A 19,604-nucleotide genomic window follows, 5' to 3' on the forward strand; every position below is an offset into this window, starting at 1 on the left:
TTAACTAAATGCTTTAAATCTCAAGCTTTCTGTTTCGTCCCGTGTTCCTCCTCACAGTGTCGGGGTATGAGAGGAGTGCAGTTGGCTTTGAGACGCTGCAGCAGCACCTGGTGTGTCTGAACTGGAAACCTGATCACCAGCAGGTACAAGAATAGCTCGACGGGACCGTTAAAGGCCACTCCCTGACCTGCTGTGAACTGTCATTGAACTTCTGTTCCTGCTGAGGACCAACTCCTGCTCAGTGTGGGCGACGTCTATGTACACTTTTTGATTAAATCGTCTTGACATTTTGATAACAGATAGATTTGAACATGTTGCATTTAACAGTGTTACGCCGCGTCCACACGGAAGTGTGCGTTGACGCTTGCCGGCGGGCGTGTCTGAAGCTCGACCAACAACCAATCACTTGAATCTCCCGCCCCGGACACACAAGCACACAGTTTGATTGGCTAGAGCTTGTACTGGCATATGATTTGATTGGCTGACGCTTCCGTCGAAGCTTGAAAAGTTGAACTTTTCTCTACTTTTGAAGCGAGCAACAGAGGCAAAGCGAAGCGACAGAACCACAATGCAATTCGGCAAAGCGTGACGTCACCCCATTCAAAGTGAATGGGAAGCAGCATTGAAGCTTCAACGCACGCCGCTGTGTGGACGGGCCGTCAGGGACCAAGCAGTAAGGCAACGGGACACTGGAGTTGTTACAGAAACTGGGTTTTGGACTACCCAAAAAACATTATAAACTGCAAGATTAATAACTAGGCCTATAAAAAGGTCAACCGGAAATACCTCTAATAAATAGCACAGCAACTTAACAGGTGTTAACTCAACCAACCGACCTGCCACAGTTACAAAACAAGGAACATATAGAGAACCGCAGTGACTCGTCCTAAAACCCGGAAGTAAGTTAGCAGTTTTACCACTGCCGGTTCCTTCGACAAAAAGCAATGGGATTTTGGAAAATAGCTGGAAATAAGGTCTGTGTTTGAAACAAATTGAAGAGACAGATCACGTTTTGTTCTACGACATTAAATACATCAGCAGTGACCCCACTGGTGATTTATGAAGAGTTGACGTGTCTGAAAAACGATGGTTGTTACCAAGTGGCTGAATAGGACTACAGAAGTTGTCGAGGCCGTTGTACGTCATTACGCCGAACACGTAAACACTCCTGCTAAGTTAGTTTGCCCTGTTCTGCTTGAAAGCAAGTACCTGCCTCCTGCAAACTGTTAAAACAAACGCTTCAACTTGTGCAATTTTGAATCTGTACATTTTTAATATGGATCTTAAGTTGGCGTGACGTTGAAGCAGCGACCCTGCTGTAGTTCATTTATAGTATAACGTTAGCATTTTGCTTCTGGCGACTAGATTTATGATTAGAAAATTATAAAAGTAGGGTAGACATGTGGATGTTATCCGGCTGAACAAAACGTGATCCATCTCTTAAATGTGTCTCAACCACAGACCTTATTTTTCCAGCTATTTTCCAAAATCCTATGGAGAAATTGTATTGGTTTTTGACGAAGGAACCGGAAGGAGTTTACTTCCGGGTTTTAGGTCACTGCGGTTCTCCATATAGAGGCTTGGTCAAACCAAACAGAAAACAAGGGGTAATCAAGACTATCAGAACAAACCCAAATCCCCCTTTGACATGGAAGCATGTGTTTTGTCCCAATTTGTCCCAATTGGCTCCTTGCAGTTTTTAACAGTCCTCTGCCCTCAGCCACGCCCCTTTACTGAACCAGGAAGTAACCTCACCCAACGACAACGGTAACTCAAAGACAAAGAAAGTCATTAATACAAACAAACACTTGAGTTAGCTGTGCTAGAATGTGTGACAATATATAAATGATAATATATATCTACTATAATATATAATTGTACTGCAACTGAAATTAAGAAAGAACTACTGGAGGTGAAGTGCAGTTTAATTGTTTTACCAGGCGTGACTGTGGCCGTCTCAAACAGACATCAAATGCAATTTGCATCTAAATAATGGTGATAATCCAAAAAACAGAGTAACCCCCCTGCTGCATAATGACAAATTTTATTTATATGTATTTTACTATACTATACTTCACTATACTGCACTATATACTATACTTTATTGTAATATACTGTACTATGCTATACTATACACTATACTGTAATTTATTTTATGTTATACTATACTAGACTATAGTGTACTATACTATATTTCTGTATGCTGTAGCTTCTATACTTGCTATACTATACTACTAATGCAAGGCCTATATTTCATCCGATGCAGATTCCTTTGCTTTCACGTTAAAACATATATCTTCATACACACACATATAAATACATATCTTTGTTAATACATATATGAATATATTTCTTCATTCATATATGTGTATCTAGGAGACATTTTGTCTAAAGACTAATTTCACTTTTAATGCTTTTTATGTATTTTTCTATTAATCCTTCTGGACACATAAAAGCAGCATTAGTACTATTATTAATTAATCATTGAATAAGTTAATGAATAAAAAACATCTACCTCGAATGGAATACTTGTACATTTCATTTTCATTTAATACCCTTTGGTATTTTTTACGTTGTATAATAGCTGCTTTAAAGAAAGCCTCCTCAATGAGATTATGTCACATTGACATTTAAATGGCCCTTCAGCTCTACTCTCATACTCATCTCTACATTTCGCCCCGTGGAGAGAAACCTCTCTGTAATATTTTCCATTTCTGCAGATGTCATGAGGAGCAGAGACAGTCACTGTCAATAACACTATTAGAGTAATCTATGAAATAAGTCATTCTGCATAATGTGTTTACTTTTGGTACTCTAAGTATACATGAAGCTAGGAGGAGTTTTACTTATAAAAAGGTATTTCACCTGTAGAATTTGCTGAATTGACTGCTTCGTCAATACTGTTATATGCTCATTTACTTTCTTTATAATGCATACTTATTTACCAAAGATGTAAACGTATCTAAAATTAAACAGTGATGTGAAGTAACTAAGTACATTTACTCAAGTACTGCACTTTAGTAAAATTTTGAGATACTAGTAGTTTTGTATTTAATGTTGTTGCTACTTCGTACCTCTATTCAATTACAATTCAGAGGTAAATCGTATACTCCACAGCATTTATTTAATACCTTTAGTTACTTTGCAAATTTGGATTAATGATGAAATGTAATCAACACTTAAATCAGACATTAGTTAACTTACACCTGGAGTAAATTCACAAGCTACCCTGCAGTATACAAAGTCATTAAAACTAGCTGCATCTTTACCAGCTTTGATAACACTTTAATGATCAATAATTACAAATAAAACATATTTAATATAATATTTCAAAAGTGCCCATTCTGCACAATGAGTACTTTCACTTAAGTATATGTTCGTGCTAAAACTTGAGTACTTTTACTTGAGTAACATTTGCAATGCAGCACTTTTACTTGTTACAAAGTATTCCTACACTCTTTTACTCAAGTATAAGCTATGAGCACTTCTTCCACCTCTGTATTTAATGTATTCGTGAGCTTGTGTCCCGGGACGTCCCTGACAGGGCGGGAGGACCACAGTTTGGAAACAACACACACCCATGTGCGGCCAGTAGGAGGGGCCACGTGTTGAGGTGTTTTCAGAAGGTGATGCCGTAAAGGCGGACGAGTGTGTCGCAAACCAGGTGTTTTTGCGGGGAGAAGGTGATGTCGTAAAGCGGACAGGGGAAGGGAGGGGTGAGGAAGAGGAGGGGGGAGACAGCAGGAGGAGGGAGGAGGGAGGAGGTGACTAGCGAGCGGCTGCGCTTCAGACTCAGCGAGAGGATCATGGCGGATGGCCCCAGGTGTAAGCGCAGAAAACAGGCTAACCCGAAGAGGAGCAGCGGTAAGTAAAAAACTCCTGCCTAATCTTTGCTGGGTGATCCATGCGGGCGAATGGAGAGCTTTTCACTCGGTTAACTACTTCTGGTGACTTTTGGGGAGTGAGTTGGACCACGTTTCGAGGAGTTTTGTGCAGTATTATATCCCAGGGTGGTGGTGTACCGTTATACCTGGCTGCTGGCTGCTCTCTCCGCCTAGCGGTGCATGCATGGCTGACAAGAGTGAACCGTTATCCGGCACTTATAATAACCCCAAGGAGCGCTTGGTACTTGTATTATTAGTTTACTTCACTTTTCCTATCTTTGTTTCTCTACTTTTCGGCCACTTTTGCAGCACTTGGCGGCAGGTTGCGGGGCTTTACGAATAACAACGTGGCCCGTTAGAGTGCAGTTTGTACTTTAGTGCGTTTTTTTTTAGGGCGAGGTTGTTGCTGCTCGCTCGGCCCCGGACGCTGCAGTTTGTCCCTCCTGGTCAGTATAGTTCACTTTATCTGTTTGTTTTGATGGCCGGATGGTGGATGCATGGGATTATTTGCATGGGGTTTGGTTCTATGCTGCTGCTGATGGCAAAGAGATGGGATGTTTATTTTATCTCCACTTCACCCCTCCCTGCCACAACTGCAGCACCACATGTTCCCTTAGTTAAGGTAAGAGTACAAAATCATATTATTAACCTTGCTCAAGTAGTTTTTTTGGTCAAATATATCTTTATGCATGCATTTCCTCATTGCCTGCACCAGTTTAGCTTCAATAATTACATGTTGTTGTTGTTGTTTAGCGTGAGTTTTCTTTGATTGTCTTGCAAATCGCTCCTATTGCACATGTGCTGCTGTTTCTTTTTGCACCTGTTAATTCGGGATATCAATGCTGAAGATTAATGTTGTTTGCTGCATTTTGGTCATTATAAGCAATGCTTTTGGTTTTGTTTATCAGCATAGCTTTCGATTTTGCCTTACAAAACGATGGACTTTTAGTATATATATTTGTCTGTCAGTGTTGGCATTATCGGATCCTATTTTGTTGTATTTGTATCGGCTGTAATATAGTTGTAATAACATCACCTACAGGGAGTAGTTATTATAAGAATGATTTCAGAATAGGTGTTGCGGAGTCTGAACATCTTTTCACACCATAAACTATTTTTTAAATCCACCTGCGATGAAGTAAAGATATAAAAATATAATCTAGGCGTGGTTTTTGTACATTTACACAACCCTTTTTAACAAGAGACCCTCATTGGTCGGTTCCTTACCTGTGCTCCCCCTCTGACATCGTATGAGCCAATAAAAAAAGTAAAGGGATATATTTATATATTTGTACACACCGTTATGAGGCATAATGTGTGTGAGCCGAGGGGCTGGAAAGCACCTTTTTTTTCTCCTTCTGACGACACGACGGTGACTCTGTGCGTCCGTACAGGAGCCATCATCATCATCATCATCCTCATCATCATGTTTACCTGAACGCGGATAACGGGGCTGACAAACGGCCTAGAAATAAACAGAAATAACACCTGCGGCTCTCGATCGTTACCGGAAGAGGATTTGCTCGCCGTTCCCTAAAGCCTCTGTCTCGGTAGGAGCCAGGAAAACCGCTCCAAATGTCAACTTGTGCAGGTAGAGATGATTTTTGTGTAGTTTTTCTCCGTGTGTGCCATGCCAGCTTCGCATGGACGCTCGCCTGGTTTTATTCTCGCGGGATTTATCTCCTCGACACACATTTCTGACCCACTTGTGCACGTTTTATCTCCGCTTTTATGCTTTTTTTCTTATTGTGTATGGATTGGTTGTATGGTTCCTGCAGCTCGTGTGAGTCTGCACGCGCAATGCTTGGTGCACAAGGTGGTTATTCCTGTGCTATTCCTCCACAATAACAGTGCTTAAAGGGCTCACCGTCAAACCTCTCGTTTCCATCTATTGTGTTGCGGTAATTCGTTATACAATTTCCTGAGCGGTGTGCGGAAGGGAATGGCGGTCAGTACCATTACTGCAGTGAAGGCGGGGTTGCTGTTTTTTTTTTTTTCCTGGACCGGAGACAGCCAGGTACGCAAGGTGATGCAACACCTATAAAGGTGTATTAAAACCGAATTCTCCGTGATATCCTTGCAAAGTATACGCCTCACATGCTCGATAGGAATATTCCTGAGAGTGACGGTTTGTTAATTTCCCCCCAAAATACCATGATGTTGTGAAAGGAGCGTGTCCGTGTAACGGGGCACAATCAAGATGGCAAAAGGTGCTGTGATTCAGTGCGCACCGCTTTCATCTTCTGCAAGTGAAAACTCCCTTCTGTTCGTTTCCTTCTACACCTGCCTCAATTCAATCATGTTTTTTATTTACTTATTATTTTCCATCCACATGACACAGACTCCTCGCTCACAGCCTATCCTGTAATTTTCAAAATAGCTCATGTGCCCAACATTAGCCTGGCTGTGCTAAGGTACCATGACCTCCAGTCTGTCATCACCATTATGTGGCAAACAGCTGCTATTATAATCTACTCTACCGTCCCAAAAGCTGCTGGAGATCCTACACACTTTCTATTCTATTACTAATAACACGTTTTCACTTTGTGCAATGTTTGGAAAGTGAGAAAACATACTGTAGGAAGGACCTTTTGTAAGAATAATACATTTTACTTGACATATTTTAATGCTTCTAGTCACCATGCAGCCAAATCTCCTAATTAATATCTTATTCCCCAATAACTGTCATCTTCTCTTAATTATTGAGTCATCATGTTGTCTATAAAATATCAGATGATGGGGAAAAATGCCTAATATTTATATATTACAAAGAAAAGCAACCTGTCCTATATTGATTTTCAAAGAAAGCTAATTATCTTCCTACATTTATTTACTTAGCTTTCTTCCTACTTACATATCTGGGGCCCAACCCCTTTCCACATTTACATTGTTAGCTGAAACGTGTTTTAACATAATGGCTAAATGTGTAGACATTATTAGACATTACAAATATTACACATACTTGTAAAGCTTTCCCCAAATTACAGCACATTAACCACATTAATTCATTAAATAAGAAAGACAGACAGCGGGACAATACAAGGTTAAACATTTGTTTTTATCTAGAACGCTGTGTGTGAAGGGCACTCTGACTAACATACTTTTTGGGTCCAAACCACAGTGTCAACGTTTTACATGCATTTTATTTTCTAGTTTAGTTTCACTTTGCACAATTATGTTTTAGTAAACCAGACCTGTTAACAAATCATCAGGTATTGTTATCAGACGGATTACGAAATCTGCTAGTTAGAGGCTAAAAAACACATCTAGATTAAACATTATTCATTCTTTCTGCTGAATATTTGTATCATGCATGCACAGTGCCAATCAGGTGTTGACACCAATCTCCTAACACCTATAATACCTTTTGTTCTGGACTCCGATACTATATCATCTCATTCATATTGAGCCACACTGCAGTGAAATTAAGAGGTGACTGAGACACATATTCAGGTGTCTTAGTGTTGTTTTTGTGTGCCACCCAAGTCTAAATGGCAGTGTCCTCCCATATCTAAACGCCTTCCCTCACCTGTCTGCATGTTATTGATAGATGCAGTCAGTTAGCTTTACTCCACCTCTTTACAGAGATGATTTCCCTCCAGGCAGACACTGTAAACATGCTGCTATGAAAGCCCAGTAAAGGATGAGTGTCATGGAGCTATAGGTCTGCAGAGACCCTCAGCAACCTTCACCAGACTAAACACTTTCCACACATCATGCATGATTAGAGTGAGTGGTAGCAGGATGCGCAGTACTTATAAAACTGTTATTCCTTTGTTTTTTAAGTAATGCTTGTATGGAAATCCTCGCGGAGGGGAAGTCGTGGATCTGTTTTTATTCTCAGTGCTTGATGAACTTGTTTTTAGCTCCACCTCATGTTGGTCGTCCGCAGTAAATGGCAGGTGTCGGCCCTCCATGCGCCGCCTGTTGCTGTTGCCACTTTGGTCACGGCTTCGTCATCCAACGCCTTTCCTCTTGCTTTAAAGTTCCCCATGTTTGTGTATGTGTGTGTAGGAGTGCGCACTCAGCTGGGCTGTAATCTTACACTGCAATTTAGGGACTACAGGAATGCAGCCTGGTGTTAACATACCTTGACAGGATAAACACAGCGGCTTACAGCCTGCCAGGCCTTCAGCAGTGCCTGTCCCCCGACCTAATATGGTTTTGGTAAAAGATCTGATTCAGATTACTTTATTGTCCGTTAATGAACATAACATGGACATTTGTGTTAGGACTGTAGAGTTGTCATAAGTCAGGACATTAAGTCCCATGTGGAATTATCTTTAGTTATCCATGTGGAGTTATCTTTGGTTATTCAGAGTCACTAAAAGTTGCCTTGTTTGTAATCTTGAGGTCTAAAAAACATGTTGAATGCATTTCCTTCGACATGCAAAGATTCGTTTTCGAAATCTTGCATTGTTTAGATTTAATGTACACTATAAGTGTTCTTCTTTTCTGCCTTTGCTGTCCCTTTGCTGCTGATCTTGGCATCTTACAGCCACTTCTATCAGTTGAATAGTGTGAAACCCCTGGCAAGAATGTATATTGCCTGTGTACAATTACAAAACAGGGATCTGCTGATATAGCTCCCTAGCCTTACAGAAGGGCAAAACATCCACAGGAAACCTTAAAGTGTCCCTGTTTTGGTACCAATTACTGTTCTGGAGCTAATGCTGTGCTAAAAATAATTATAGCGTTGCATAACAATGCTCTAGCCGAGCAAATTGCAGATTTACATTTGGTTATATTATATGGAGTATTCTCACTGGTCGGGACATCAACAGACAAGTGTTTACCAACGACTCGGTTCACTCATTGCTGTTTTATATAACTTTCATCAAGTCAGAGAAATTGATATGAAAGTGCTTTGAATGGCAGTTTTAAAGGAACGCTCTCTTCTCTTTGGTGATAGTCTCTTTGATCAGCTTGCTGTTGTTTGATGCAACAAGATGAGTAGCATTTCCTCTGTATGCCGGGTTTCATTCAGCTCCCCTCTGTAGATGCTGTAATGCTCTATTATTGCTCTGCATGTTGTACAAGCAAGCTTAGCATCATCTTATAAGGACTATCGCTCTTCGACTGAGCGTACTGCTTCATATCAAGACATAATGTGGGCGTCTTGAAGGGTAAAATATAAATACTTTAGCCTGTCTTATTGGTTTGATCTCTGAATGGATGAACCAGTTTCTTAGGGTCACCCTTAGGTGCTCTATTTGCAGCTGTTGTGCCGCAGAGGAGTCGTGTGAGCGTCCTGCCTCTGAGGTATTATTCAGCATTTATGTGAAGCCAACAGGTTTCCGCCATCGGCTGGTTCACTCTGGTACACTCATGAGATTATTCTGATAACAAAGAATAGATGCTAGTCATCACATTTAGCAAATGCTAGGAAGCAGAATCTAACACAGGATTATGCTTATTAATAGCCAAATGTATTTTTTACATGACTGCTCATTCTTGAATTAGGTGTTTTGTTTCTGGTGTAATGTGAATCTATGTATGCACAAGTGAAGCGTTGTTGTGTATTAGTGAGAGGGCCGAGGGAAATGGTCCTGAGTGCTATTAGTGGTGGTGGTCAACAGTAGCTGTTAATTGATCCATGACCAGTGGTCATTCATGTTACTTTCTCCTTGTGCTGAAGAGCCTGGGGCTGTGTGTGTGTGTGTGTGTGTGTGTGTGTGTGTGTGTGTGTGTGTGTGTGTGTGTGTGTGTGTGTGTGTGTGTGTGTGTGTGTGTGTGTGTGTGTGTGTGTGTGTGTGTGTGTGTGTGTGTGTGTGTGTGTGTGTGTGTGTGTGTGTGTGTGTGTGTGTGTGTGTGTGTGTGTGTGTGTGTGTGTGTGTGTGTGTGTGTTTCCCTTGCACAAATAGGCCTGTGGAATGACAAAGCACTACAGGATGTCTTTAGCGAGTCAGCATTAACCCCTCCCATCGCCTTCTACGGTCCAGAGGGGGAGGTGCGTCCGAGCTACTGATGCTGCTGCTGTGATTAATGGAGCAGTGTGTGTGTGTGCGTTAGTGAGAGTGTGTGTGTTGTGTGTGTTTGCATCAAGGTGGGAAACTGCTACTTTCCTCCAGGCTTTGCATAACAACAGAGGCCTGCTTGTTTGGATTTACATGCATTAACACGGTGGCTGTTAGGGAAAATCAGGGCTCCTGCTGATGCTGTTGCATTTTAAATGCATGACGTCGGGCGATAAAGGCACCTTGGAACATGAAGCGTGAAAATTTGAGGCAGGTGAACCAAAACAGCCTAATAAAAGCATACAAGCACATTTGAAACATGATTAAACAATACAGCCTCTAGCAGGTTAAACAAAAATAAATAACGCACTCAGAGCCTGGATTATTTTATCCATCATGCACTACACAGCAAGCTTTGGCATGATTCAACTATTCGTAACTGAAAGTGATATTTAATTAAACAAAGATGAAGAAAACCGTATCAATTTAACATGTCTGATGGATTTTAAAGGCCGAAGCGGAGAGTTTGTCAGTATAGAGACACAGTGACATAGATTTTCACAGCACTAATAGACTTTGTTACACCAGCAGCCACACTCACTTCAGAAACTAAACCACATATTCCGAAAGTAGCCCTCATCCAATTAGTGAAAACAGCAGCCTGCTGAGGCGTGCTTGTTGTTGTGCAGGTGTGATTTGCCTCTGCTACTCATGAACACTCAACATGGGAACTATTTTTAGTCGAGGTGGAAGGGAAATGGTTTGCTGCCCTCTGATTTGATACGAAACTGAGAGCAACCAATATTATCGTACAGGCCGCTCTGCAGCGAGGAGCCCGACATCGGAAACATACGTCGCTAAAAGCTAAGTGGCTTTTGAAACTAAAAGTATAAGTTGTCTTACCACCAGTGTTGACAACAGAGGTTTAGAGGAATACACAATCCCCCCCAAACAAAGCCACACAGCCTCCCAGTCCTGCACAGAGAGGTCAGAGGTCAAAGGAGCAGCCCTGGAGCTTCAACACCACATGTGCTGAGGAACTCTGTGACAAGGAGATGCTCAGCAGAGTTTCAGAATGTGGCATATTTTATCAGAGAGCTGCGTAAAGAACAAATGCATCTAAGTTCAACAGTTTCCCAAATTGATAAAATGGTCTATCTAAACCGGCTAATCCAATGATAAGAAACCATAGAAAGCTTTGTGTGCATCGAATCACACACAACAATGAAAGCTAACTGTGTCTTTATGGCAAATGTTCCTTTTTCAAATATAAATCTACAATTTTGTACATTTTAATCATTAGTAAACGAAAGGTCAAGGGCCAGCATGAGCACACCTAAATCAATTAAGAACACTTTAATTGTGCAAAGTTTACAACACCAGAATAGAAGTACAAACATAACAGCAGCTGGATTTTGAAGACATTGAAAAAATATTGTTACCCAATACAATAACAAATATTAGAGATAATGTCAAACCACAAGACAGAGTGCTTATTGTCTGTGCTTTCTGGTTGATTAGAGAACAACATGGCTGCCTGTTTGTTGCTATGAATCAATGAAATGCATTCAGAGTGTATAGCCGCTTCGCCCAAAGAGTTGTGTAAAAGATCCACTTTCTGTAAAGTCTGCCATGGTAGATTAAATAATATCACAGCAAAGCCAAATCCTCCTTTTTAACTCACAATGCCGTTTAAAATTGAGAGTTTGCCACGGCCACCTACGCTCGAAAGAAAGCCAAATGTGGAAGCAGAACTGAAATGTACCTCCAGTGCCACTCGTGCCTAAAATCTCAGAGGAACTGCCAAACTCGTATTTTTCTTCGAGGCGGCCTATCCCATTTCCACAAGTAACCTGCTCTGCTGTTGCCTCTCATCATTCCCATTCTACCACCTGAATATTCATGTTGTTCGAGAGGCTCCCCCTGAGAAGCTAACAGCTAACACTTCAATCGACAATGTGGCGCTAAGCAAGGCTGAGCTGTGAAGACTGCCGTTTATTCTGCTGCTGACCACCATCACACCTCACACCTTGCATGTGTGTGTGTGTGTGTGTGTGTGTGTGTGTGTGTGTGTGTGTGTGTGTGTGTGTGTGTGTGTGTGTGTGTGTGTGTGTGTGTGTGTGTGTGTGTGTGTGTGTGTGTGTGTGTGTGTGTGTGTGTGTGTGTGTGTGTGTGTGTGTGTGTGTGTGTGTGTGTGTGTGTGTGTGTGTGTGTGTGTGTGTGTGGGTGTGTGTGTGTGTGTGTGTGTGTGTGTGTGGGGGGTGTGTGTGTGGGTGTGTGTGTGTGGGTGTGTGTGTGTGGGTGTGTGACATGTGTTAAAACCTCCATATGTGTGCATTCGCGTTAGTATTTAATGACTTGTGAGATTGTGTGTGCACATCTCTCTGTATATTTTGCACATTACTGTTCATCGCTATCAATTTCAAAATCTGAAATTCTAGTTTTTTGTAATATTCGTACTTTAGTTTTTGTGTATTTATATTTTATGTAAAAAAAACTCTTAATTTAGTTTTTAACATTTGTTCTTTTTTTCAGGAATCAGAAGTCCTTTATTTCTGATTTTTTTTTAATAGTTTTTATATGAATTTTTTTGCTCCTTTTTGCACAAAATGATTCCTCTTACTTGTGATTACCATTATACTCCAAATTAAAATCCTTTTATGTGTACTTGGCTAATAAACCTGATTCTTATTCTGATGCAGGCCAGAGTGTGTGAAAAGAAAGAGTCCCATTCAAAGTCCTGTGTGTGTGGGAGAGGGGGAACGCTCTTTCACACCCAGCCGGTGGGAAACTCCTCTCCCTCTCCTTTGGTGGTACAATTTGCATATCCTGCCATCCTCCATTCTCTTTTTTCTCCTGCCGCCTGAGAGGCAGAACAGAGGAACTCAGTGGAAACGCAGCCCGAAGCTGCTGCCTGCGGATGTCGTACTGCAGAGACTAAGTCGAGCCCTAATCCTGCGCATGTTGGTCATTGAAGTGCCGCTCGCCTGTGATAGGCTACTCGCTTTCATTCGCTTCCATAAAAATTGGGACACATCTCAAAGGTAAACCGGGAAAAAAACAGATGTAGAAAAAAGCTGCAACCGAGAAAGGAGCGGAAAATGAAACAATTTAAAATAAAAGGAAAAAGTACTTAGCTAAAGCCCAGTGTCACATAGCTCTAGTTTTTATTTTAGAAATAGTTTCTTCAGGCATTCAGTGCCTTTATTGAAGAGTTGAGGGAGACAGAGGGGAAGTGAGTGAGCAATAATATACCCTATCTTAGTTGCTGTAGTGAAATATTATTATTCATCCTTGTAAAAAGCCATGTCTATATTCACTTAAAGAACACAACTGAGCTTTAACAACCACAATGTACACAGAGAACAATTAATGACAACTATATGGCGATCAATAAAGGTCCATGTCATCTATGTTGATAATCAGTTCATCTTTTTAACCCTTGGATGCCCTTAGAGTGACTGGACCCCACACTCTTCCATAAGTGGGTCAAAAAGGACCCGTATTAGAATAATATGTGTTTTATGCCATTTTTGTCATTTTGGTTAAGAAAAATCACTTGTATAATATTTAGTATTATGTTTTGTTCACTAGAAATATTTTATATTTAAGTTTTCACTATTTTTTTTTTTTAATTTTTGACCCACTTATGGAAGCTTGGGGAAGTAATACAAAAACTAAAATTTCTTAAAATGTAAATTTAAAATGTGAATGGCATGATATCCAAAACATGTTTTTTGAGGAATAGCTGGAATATGAAATGATAATTGTTTTTAATTACAAAGATACTTCAAGAAAACCACCTCACCGGGTCCAAAAAGACCCATTTATGCATCTAAGGGTTAAGCAAAAATAAAAATTATAAATCCTTAATATTTTTATTTTTCTTCTTTTCTGGTCTTAACTAATAGAACATTGACTATTTGGGGTTTTGGTGTTTAGTAGAAGTTCTGAAGATATCATATTGGGCATGAGGCGACTAAAATGGGTGTTTTCTGACTATTTATAAACCTAAAATGAATTGATTAATCGAGAAAAAATGATTATTAGTTGCAATCAAATTCTCTTGAGGGTTAAATCTACTAGGTCTAGGTAATAGGTCATTCTACGTATTTCTAATACTGGTGAAAAATGTGCAACAAAATAGAGAGTGGACCCACAAATGTAAATACTTGTCACTTAAAGGAAATTCATCTTTAGTTACTTGAACTTTCAAATAAGTTTGAACAATTCTCTGGTTGGATTTCTTCAGTGTGTGCTGTCTCTGCCAGGATATTCTTCGAACCGCTTCTTAATCTAAAATAGCACAGAATACAGTAATGGAAAATCTTTCTTTAGGCCTGTTCCATGACATATCCATTTTAGAGCGTACCCTGCTCGAATGCCTCTTCACGGGAACACGATTATTTTCATTGGAACATTATGTATTCAAATAACTGAAAGAACCACAGCGGGTTATTTATCCTGATTCTACATTACATTACTTTAGCAAACCAAAGCTATATAAAACCGCGGTCGAGACCAAAGGATTCTTCAGAGAGTGCACATTATTTATGATTGAATGATGCTTAAAAAAGAAAGGTACGAGGCAAACTCCCAGCATCCCTCAGTGGTCTCAGGAGACATAAATCAGGAGGTGGACAGGTGGGTTATGAGGCTTCTGGACTCTCTAAAGACCCACCAGAGACTTCAATGGGCACAGCAGCAGCGGGACAGGTGGGGGGGGGGAATATAACATGAGATTAGAAGCACAGTAGAGTGATTTATTCTCCCCTTTAACACTGTAAATACTCCAATCGGATTATAAAATGAGGAGAGTGACTCAGAAATTGCAGTTTTTTAATTAAAATATCTGAAAGAATGAACATTTGGACAGAAGTGATAATATATAGCATGTTGCACTATAGAAAGAGGTCTAATAACCACACTCTGCCAGAATTATAAACCTGATACTTATACATTAAATCAACCCACACCCTCTCTGCTGGGTTATGTTGTGGTAAGTCTTTCCTTACTCAGGTCTTTTTAACAATTACCCATTCAAAGATACAAGCCTTTTCTCCTCGTTAGCATGCTGAGCGCTGCGTTTTTGTTACATACTTGATTGTTTCCTCCCACTGACACTTTACTGGAGCCCAACCAAAATGGATCTCTGACCAGGTGTGTTTCCATGCTTTCTCATCCAAGTCTTTACAACTCATTAAAGTCACATCTCAGGGGAAATGGGAAGCTGATTACTTTTACGCAGTTAAAGAAGAAGATACTATCGTGTGTTTCTGTTTTCCCAAGGAGCGTAAACTAAATAATTGACTAATAATTTCTAAAAACATCTGCATTAAGTTCAATCTTTGTCTACTGACTCATTTCCCTTTGCTCACTGACTATGCATTCTTCTTTTTTACACCAGTGGTAGTTGCAACAGGTTTTTGCTCGTTGCTAATTTATCAGCTTCTTGATAGCTCAAGCTTCTTGTATCATTTCATTTTTCAGCATGTTGGGAGCTTTTTATAATACAAACATAAATTAGTAAAGAAAATAATCCATACATTAAACAATAGGGATGTAACAATACCAAAAACTCACGGTATACGATAACATCGCGATATTAAAAAAAAAAGTGAATTTTTTTTTTATTTAATTTTTTTTACATTTTTAGTAGGATAGTAGTATTTTAAAGTGTCAACAATATAATAATCAGACCCGGCAATAGAATAAATCAAGTTTCACTTTAGTTTTTCAAGTAACTCAACTCTAACTCACTCACTCAGAATCATCAAGGTTATCTTTTAGGAATATGAGCATGTCCACATTTCGAGGTAGAAGCTGGGATGTTTGGGCGTTTACAATATCCCCTGCTGTGGAAAAAACTCTCTTGCTTGGTACTGATGTTGCTGGGACAGAGAGATATGCTTTGGCCGTGGGTAAAACTGCTTTGTCTCTCCACCACTTCAAAAACAATACAGTGTTTGCCAAGAAGGTGAGGCTTATTGACAGGGCAAGATATAAATATACTGTTGGTACTTGTCAATGTCTCTAGGTATGTACATGTAGACCTGTAAATACGATGTCCTTTTGTGTTATCTGTTGTTCTATGTTCATGTTGTAACCTACTTGCTGCCATGTTGGACAGGTCTCCCTTGAAAAAGAGATTGATGATCTCAATGGGACCATCTGGTTAAATAAAGGTTTAAAAAAAAAAGAAGAAAATAAATTATTTTTAAAAAAGAAAAAAAATCGCGGTAGATTTTGTCAGTCTCCCGACGGTATTGACACATTTATTTATCGCGATATTCGATATATCGTTACATCCCTATTAAACAATAATGAAATGATTGATAAGTGCACGGTCAACTGTACTGGCTCCTGATTGGTTTAAACATGTTTCATTCAGTTTGCTCACTTTTTAATAGATGTTTCCTGCTGTCGACTGACATTGTCCTGACTGTAGAGAGTGTTTTTACCGTTGTGATGTCAAACATTCTGTCAATAGGTTTCTCTGTATTTATAGTGATATTGTATTTGTTTCATAGTTTGAAAGAGACAGAGCTGCTGCCTCTCTGTTGCCGGGCGGACGGAGAGTGAACCCATCGAAATGGAACAGAGGATTTGATTAGAAGCTGAGGAAAGACGAGCAGTGTGTCTCCATCCTGTGTCCTGTGGGCTCCACGCAGAGTAAATGAAGGCGAAGGATGGTGAATGAAGCTTGTAAAAAAGGCTACTTGCTCACAAACAAAAAATATGCGGGTGTTTTCAGAAGCTTTAATAAACTGTCAGCGTAGATTTCAATGTGTTTGTTGATGCAGGAGAGCATTAGGAGTCGCCCTTTTTAAGCTAACTCACGGTCCAGTGAAAGAAAAGAGCTGCAGAGGCTGGAAAAAAAGGGAGTGTTGTTATTGAATTACAGGTGATGGCTGCTAATTGGAGCCTCCAGACGTTGTGTGTTTATTTGTGTGTGTGTGTGTGTGTGTGTGTGTGTGTGTGTGTGTGTGTGTGTGTGTGTGTGTGTGTGTGTGTGTGTGTGTGTGTGTGTGTGTGTGTGTGTGTGTGTGTGTGTGTGTGTGTGTGTGTGTGTGTGTGTGTGTGTGTGTGTGTGTGTGTGTGTGTGTGTGTGTGTGTGTGTGTGTGTGTGTGTGTGTGTGTGTGTGTGTGTGTGTGTGTGTGTGTGTGTGTGTGTGTGTGTGTGTCTGGCTCGGGGGATGCACAGTTGATGAAGCTGTTAGGGTAAAGTGCGGGGCCCCAGTGCTCCCAGAGTGCTGTGCTTCAGAGTCTGTCCTGTCCCTGCGGAGGAGCGCTAATGGAGGCCACCCAGCCCTGATGAATTACACCCAGGCTGGATGGACGGATGGAGGGCGATGCTGCTGTAATTGAGGCGGCTGCTGAGCCACAAGAGTGCAACGTTTTTGATGAGCTGTAGGCATGAAGCAACACATTTGAACCGAAGCAGTGACAATGGTTAGCACCACTCCGATGTGGGCAGGGCCTCAAAGTCACCACTGAACACATGCTATTCTACTATCACAGATTCATGTGACAAAACAAAACTTATTATTGTAGAAAGGTTTGTCATCTGATCTCTAGGAACATCCTCTGTTGTACTTTACAGTTGAAGTGCTTGTTTAGAATAACTAGCAGTAATAGTTCAAGTTATTCTTAAAATATATCCAAATATGAACTGGTTCCAGGTTCTCAAATATCCAACAACTGCTGTTGACTGAATATAATACCCCAGGTTTAAAATTCTTCATCGGCCCACCCCTTAGCCAATCACGTACAATGTGTTGTAACGCAATAGGAGTGTGACTTAGTGATGTCACTTTGTTCCAGAAGTAAGCAAAGGAGTCCAATGGCGACGGGCTGAGTGTGTGGAAGAGAACATTTGAGCCTTTGCAGACCATTTACATGCACAGAAACCCTTAGAACACACTACTGGAAAGGGAGATCACCCACAAATATTAAATAGTAGGGCCCCTTTATAAAATGTTCATGCCTATTTTGAGACTTTTGGTTCATACTTTTTGGTTGAATCCTGATAGTGAATACCTGGAGCTCTCTTTTTCCTGGTAGTGTTTTGGCACGAAAGTTTTTTTTCTACAGGGTTCAAATTACGTTCACATTTTTGTTTTGGTTTAGTTTCCTTGTGTAGTTAAGATCTGAAACTATATATCCCTTTGTTGATTAACATACAGCAAATCCAGCTTATTAATTATAAGCATTCTCTGTTTTTCTTTGCTTTATGCGGCAGTTAATTTGTTTAATTTAGCTTTTAGACTGTTATCAAAGGAGACAAGATATTGAAAACATCATGTGGGTTGTAGGAAATTGACAATCATTTCATAGCCCACACAATTAGTAGATTGATGAATAAAGTAACAAGCAGATTAGATACAAATGAGCTTGATCACTAGTTGCATGGGCAGTGCATATGACTAATGACTAATGGGATAAAAACAATAATATATTGTCACATTCAATGATCTTTCCCTCTGTTATTGTTACTCCTGAGTGCTCAGGATCCCTGCTGTCCCTGAAGATGCTGCTTATCCACTTTGGTGATTTTGCTGATCAAAGCATTTGTTGCATCTGTGTTGGGCTGCAGTGTGATAGTAGAGGTGCCAGCTGTTCGTCTACAGGAGACTTGGACACACTGCGGGCTTCTCATCGTTTTGTTACTGTGTTTGTGCTGCTGGAGGGATTCTGGCTCCCTCTGCCTTCACTGAGGGAAACCTGTGGGGTAAAGACACCTGTGTGTTTACTGTCCATCTGTGTGAGAGCATCAAAGCAGAAAGACCAACTGCAATACTAGCTTTTGATACAAATATATAAATGCAGAGTATGTGCGATCCAAGTGTGAGGCCTATTATTTAAGATTTACGAGACTGAATTGTCATTGTGTGAGTTTGTGATTGTGTGGCTTGTTTTAAGGAGGTGTGTGTGTGTGTGTGTGTGTGTGTATGTGTGTGTGTGTGTGTGTACGGGGTTCCTCTGATATAGTGCCGACTTTTTGTGTACTTAATTAAAAAATAAACTGCTCTTTCGTCACCTGCCCTTTAGCTGACACTATTTATCCAAAGCTACTTACAATGAGTGCAAACATCCATGAAGATCCATACCTAGAACAGCAAGAAACATGCAAGGACACAAGCTTTAAAAATTAACCAAACAATGTGAATTCCTGGTGCATTAGAAATAGACCAAACCGTTTAAGTATTAAAACATTGTTAACGTTAGTTTTAATAGCCACGGTGCAGTTGAAGCAGGCAGGTTTTCAGCCTGCAAGAAGATGTGTATACTTTCAGCTGTCCTGATATCATCTTTACTATCCGCTGTGAAGTACAAACATCAAATGTCAAACCAGATAAACAACCACATTACAGTTTATTTTAACAGCTTACAGAGAAGATTAGATAGCATTCAGAGCAATGAGAGAAAGTTGTGTCTATGGGTGGTAACCTGATTTCATTGTTTCAGGCTGACATTAGAGAAATACCTCTTCTTGCCATTGACCTGGTTCATTTTAAGATTTTGACCTTGGTATTTAAACATCGAGGTAAAGCTACATCTCTCCACATTAGCGGTTGACTTTTGGAAACTAGAAGTCAGTGAAGTCGATGGGCAAAAAGTTTAATTTCCTGCCTTCATCAGGTATGTAACCTAAGCAGAAGTTTGGCTGAGCTGCAGTTTTCCTTTTTGGGTTATCGGTGTAACAGATTTGGCACAGGTGCAGCTCCGAGGCTGCAGCTTTTACATCTTGCCGGGGTTTCAT

At 40.4% G+C, this 19,604-nt stretch overlaps 1 protein-coding gene across 6 annotated transcripts in view; it reads left to right on the forward strand.

Annotated features, from left to right (window-relative positions):
• Positions 1-3,732: 3,732 nt before the first annotated feature.
• Positions 3,733-19,604, forward strand: part of LOC307020181 (zinc finger E-box-binding homeobox 1-like) — a 63,349-nt gene continuing 47,477 nt past the window's right edge. For 2 of the 6 annotated variants that reach the window (XM_079651381.1, XM_079651382.1), the window contains exon 1: positions 3,733-3,864. In XM_079651381.1, coding sequence (XP_079507507.1) covers positions 3,807-3,864 — 58 coding nt within the window. In that variant the 5' untranslated portion in view covers positions 3,733-3,806. Of the gene's footprint in view, positions 3,865-5,278; positions 5,476-16,371; positions 16,534-19,604 lie in introns of all 6 variants that reach the window. The other 4 variants (XM_079651385.1, XM_079651383.1, XM_079651386.1 and 1 more) reach the window with 4 other exon arrangements.

Source organism: Notothenia rossii, assembly GCF_949606895.1.
Source record: "Notothenia rossii genome assembly, chromosome: 9".
Classification (NCBI taxonomy): Eukaryota; Metazoa; Chordata; class Actinopteri; order Perciformes; family Nototheniidae; genus Notothenia; species Notothenia rossii.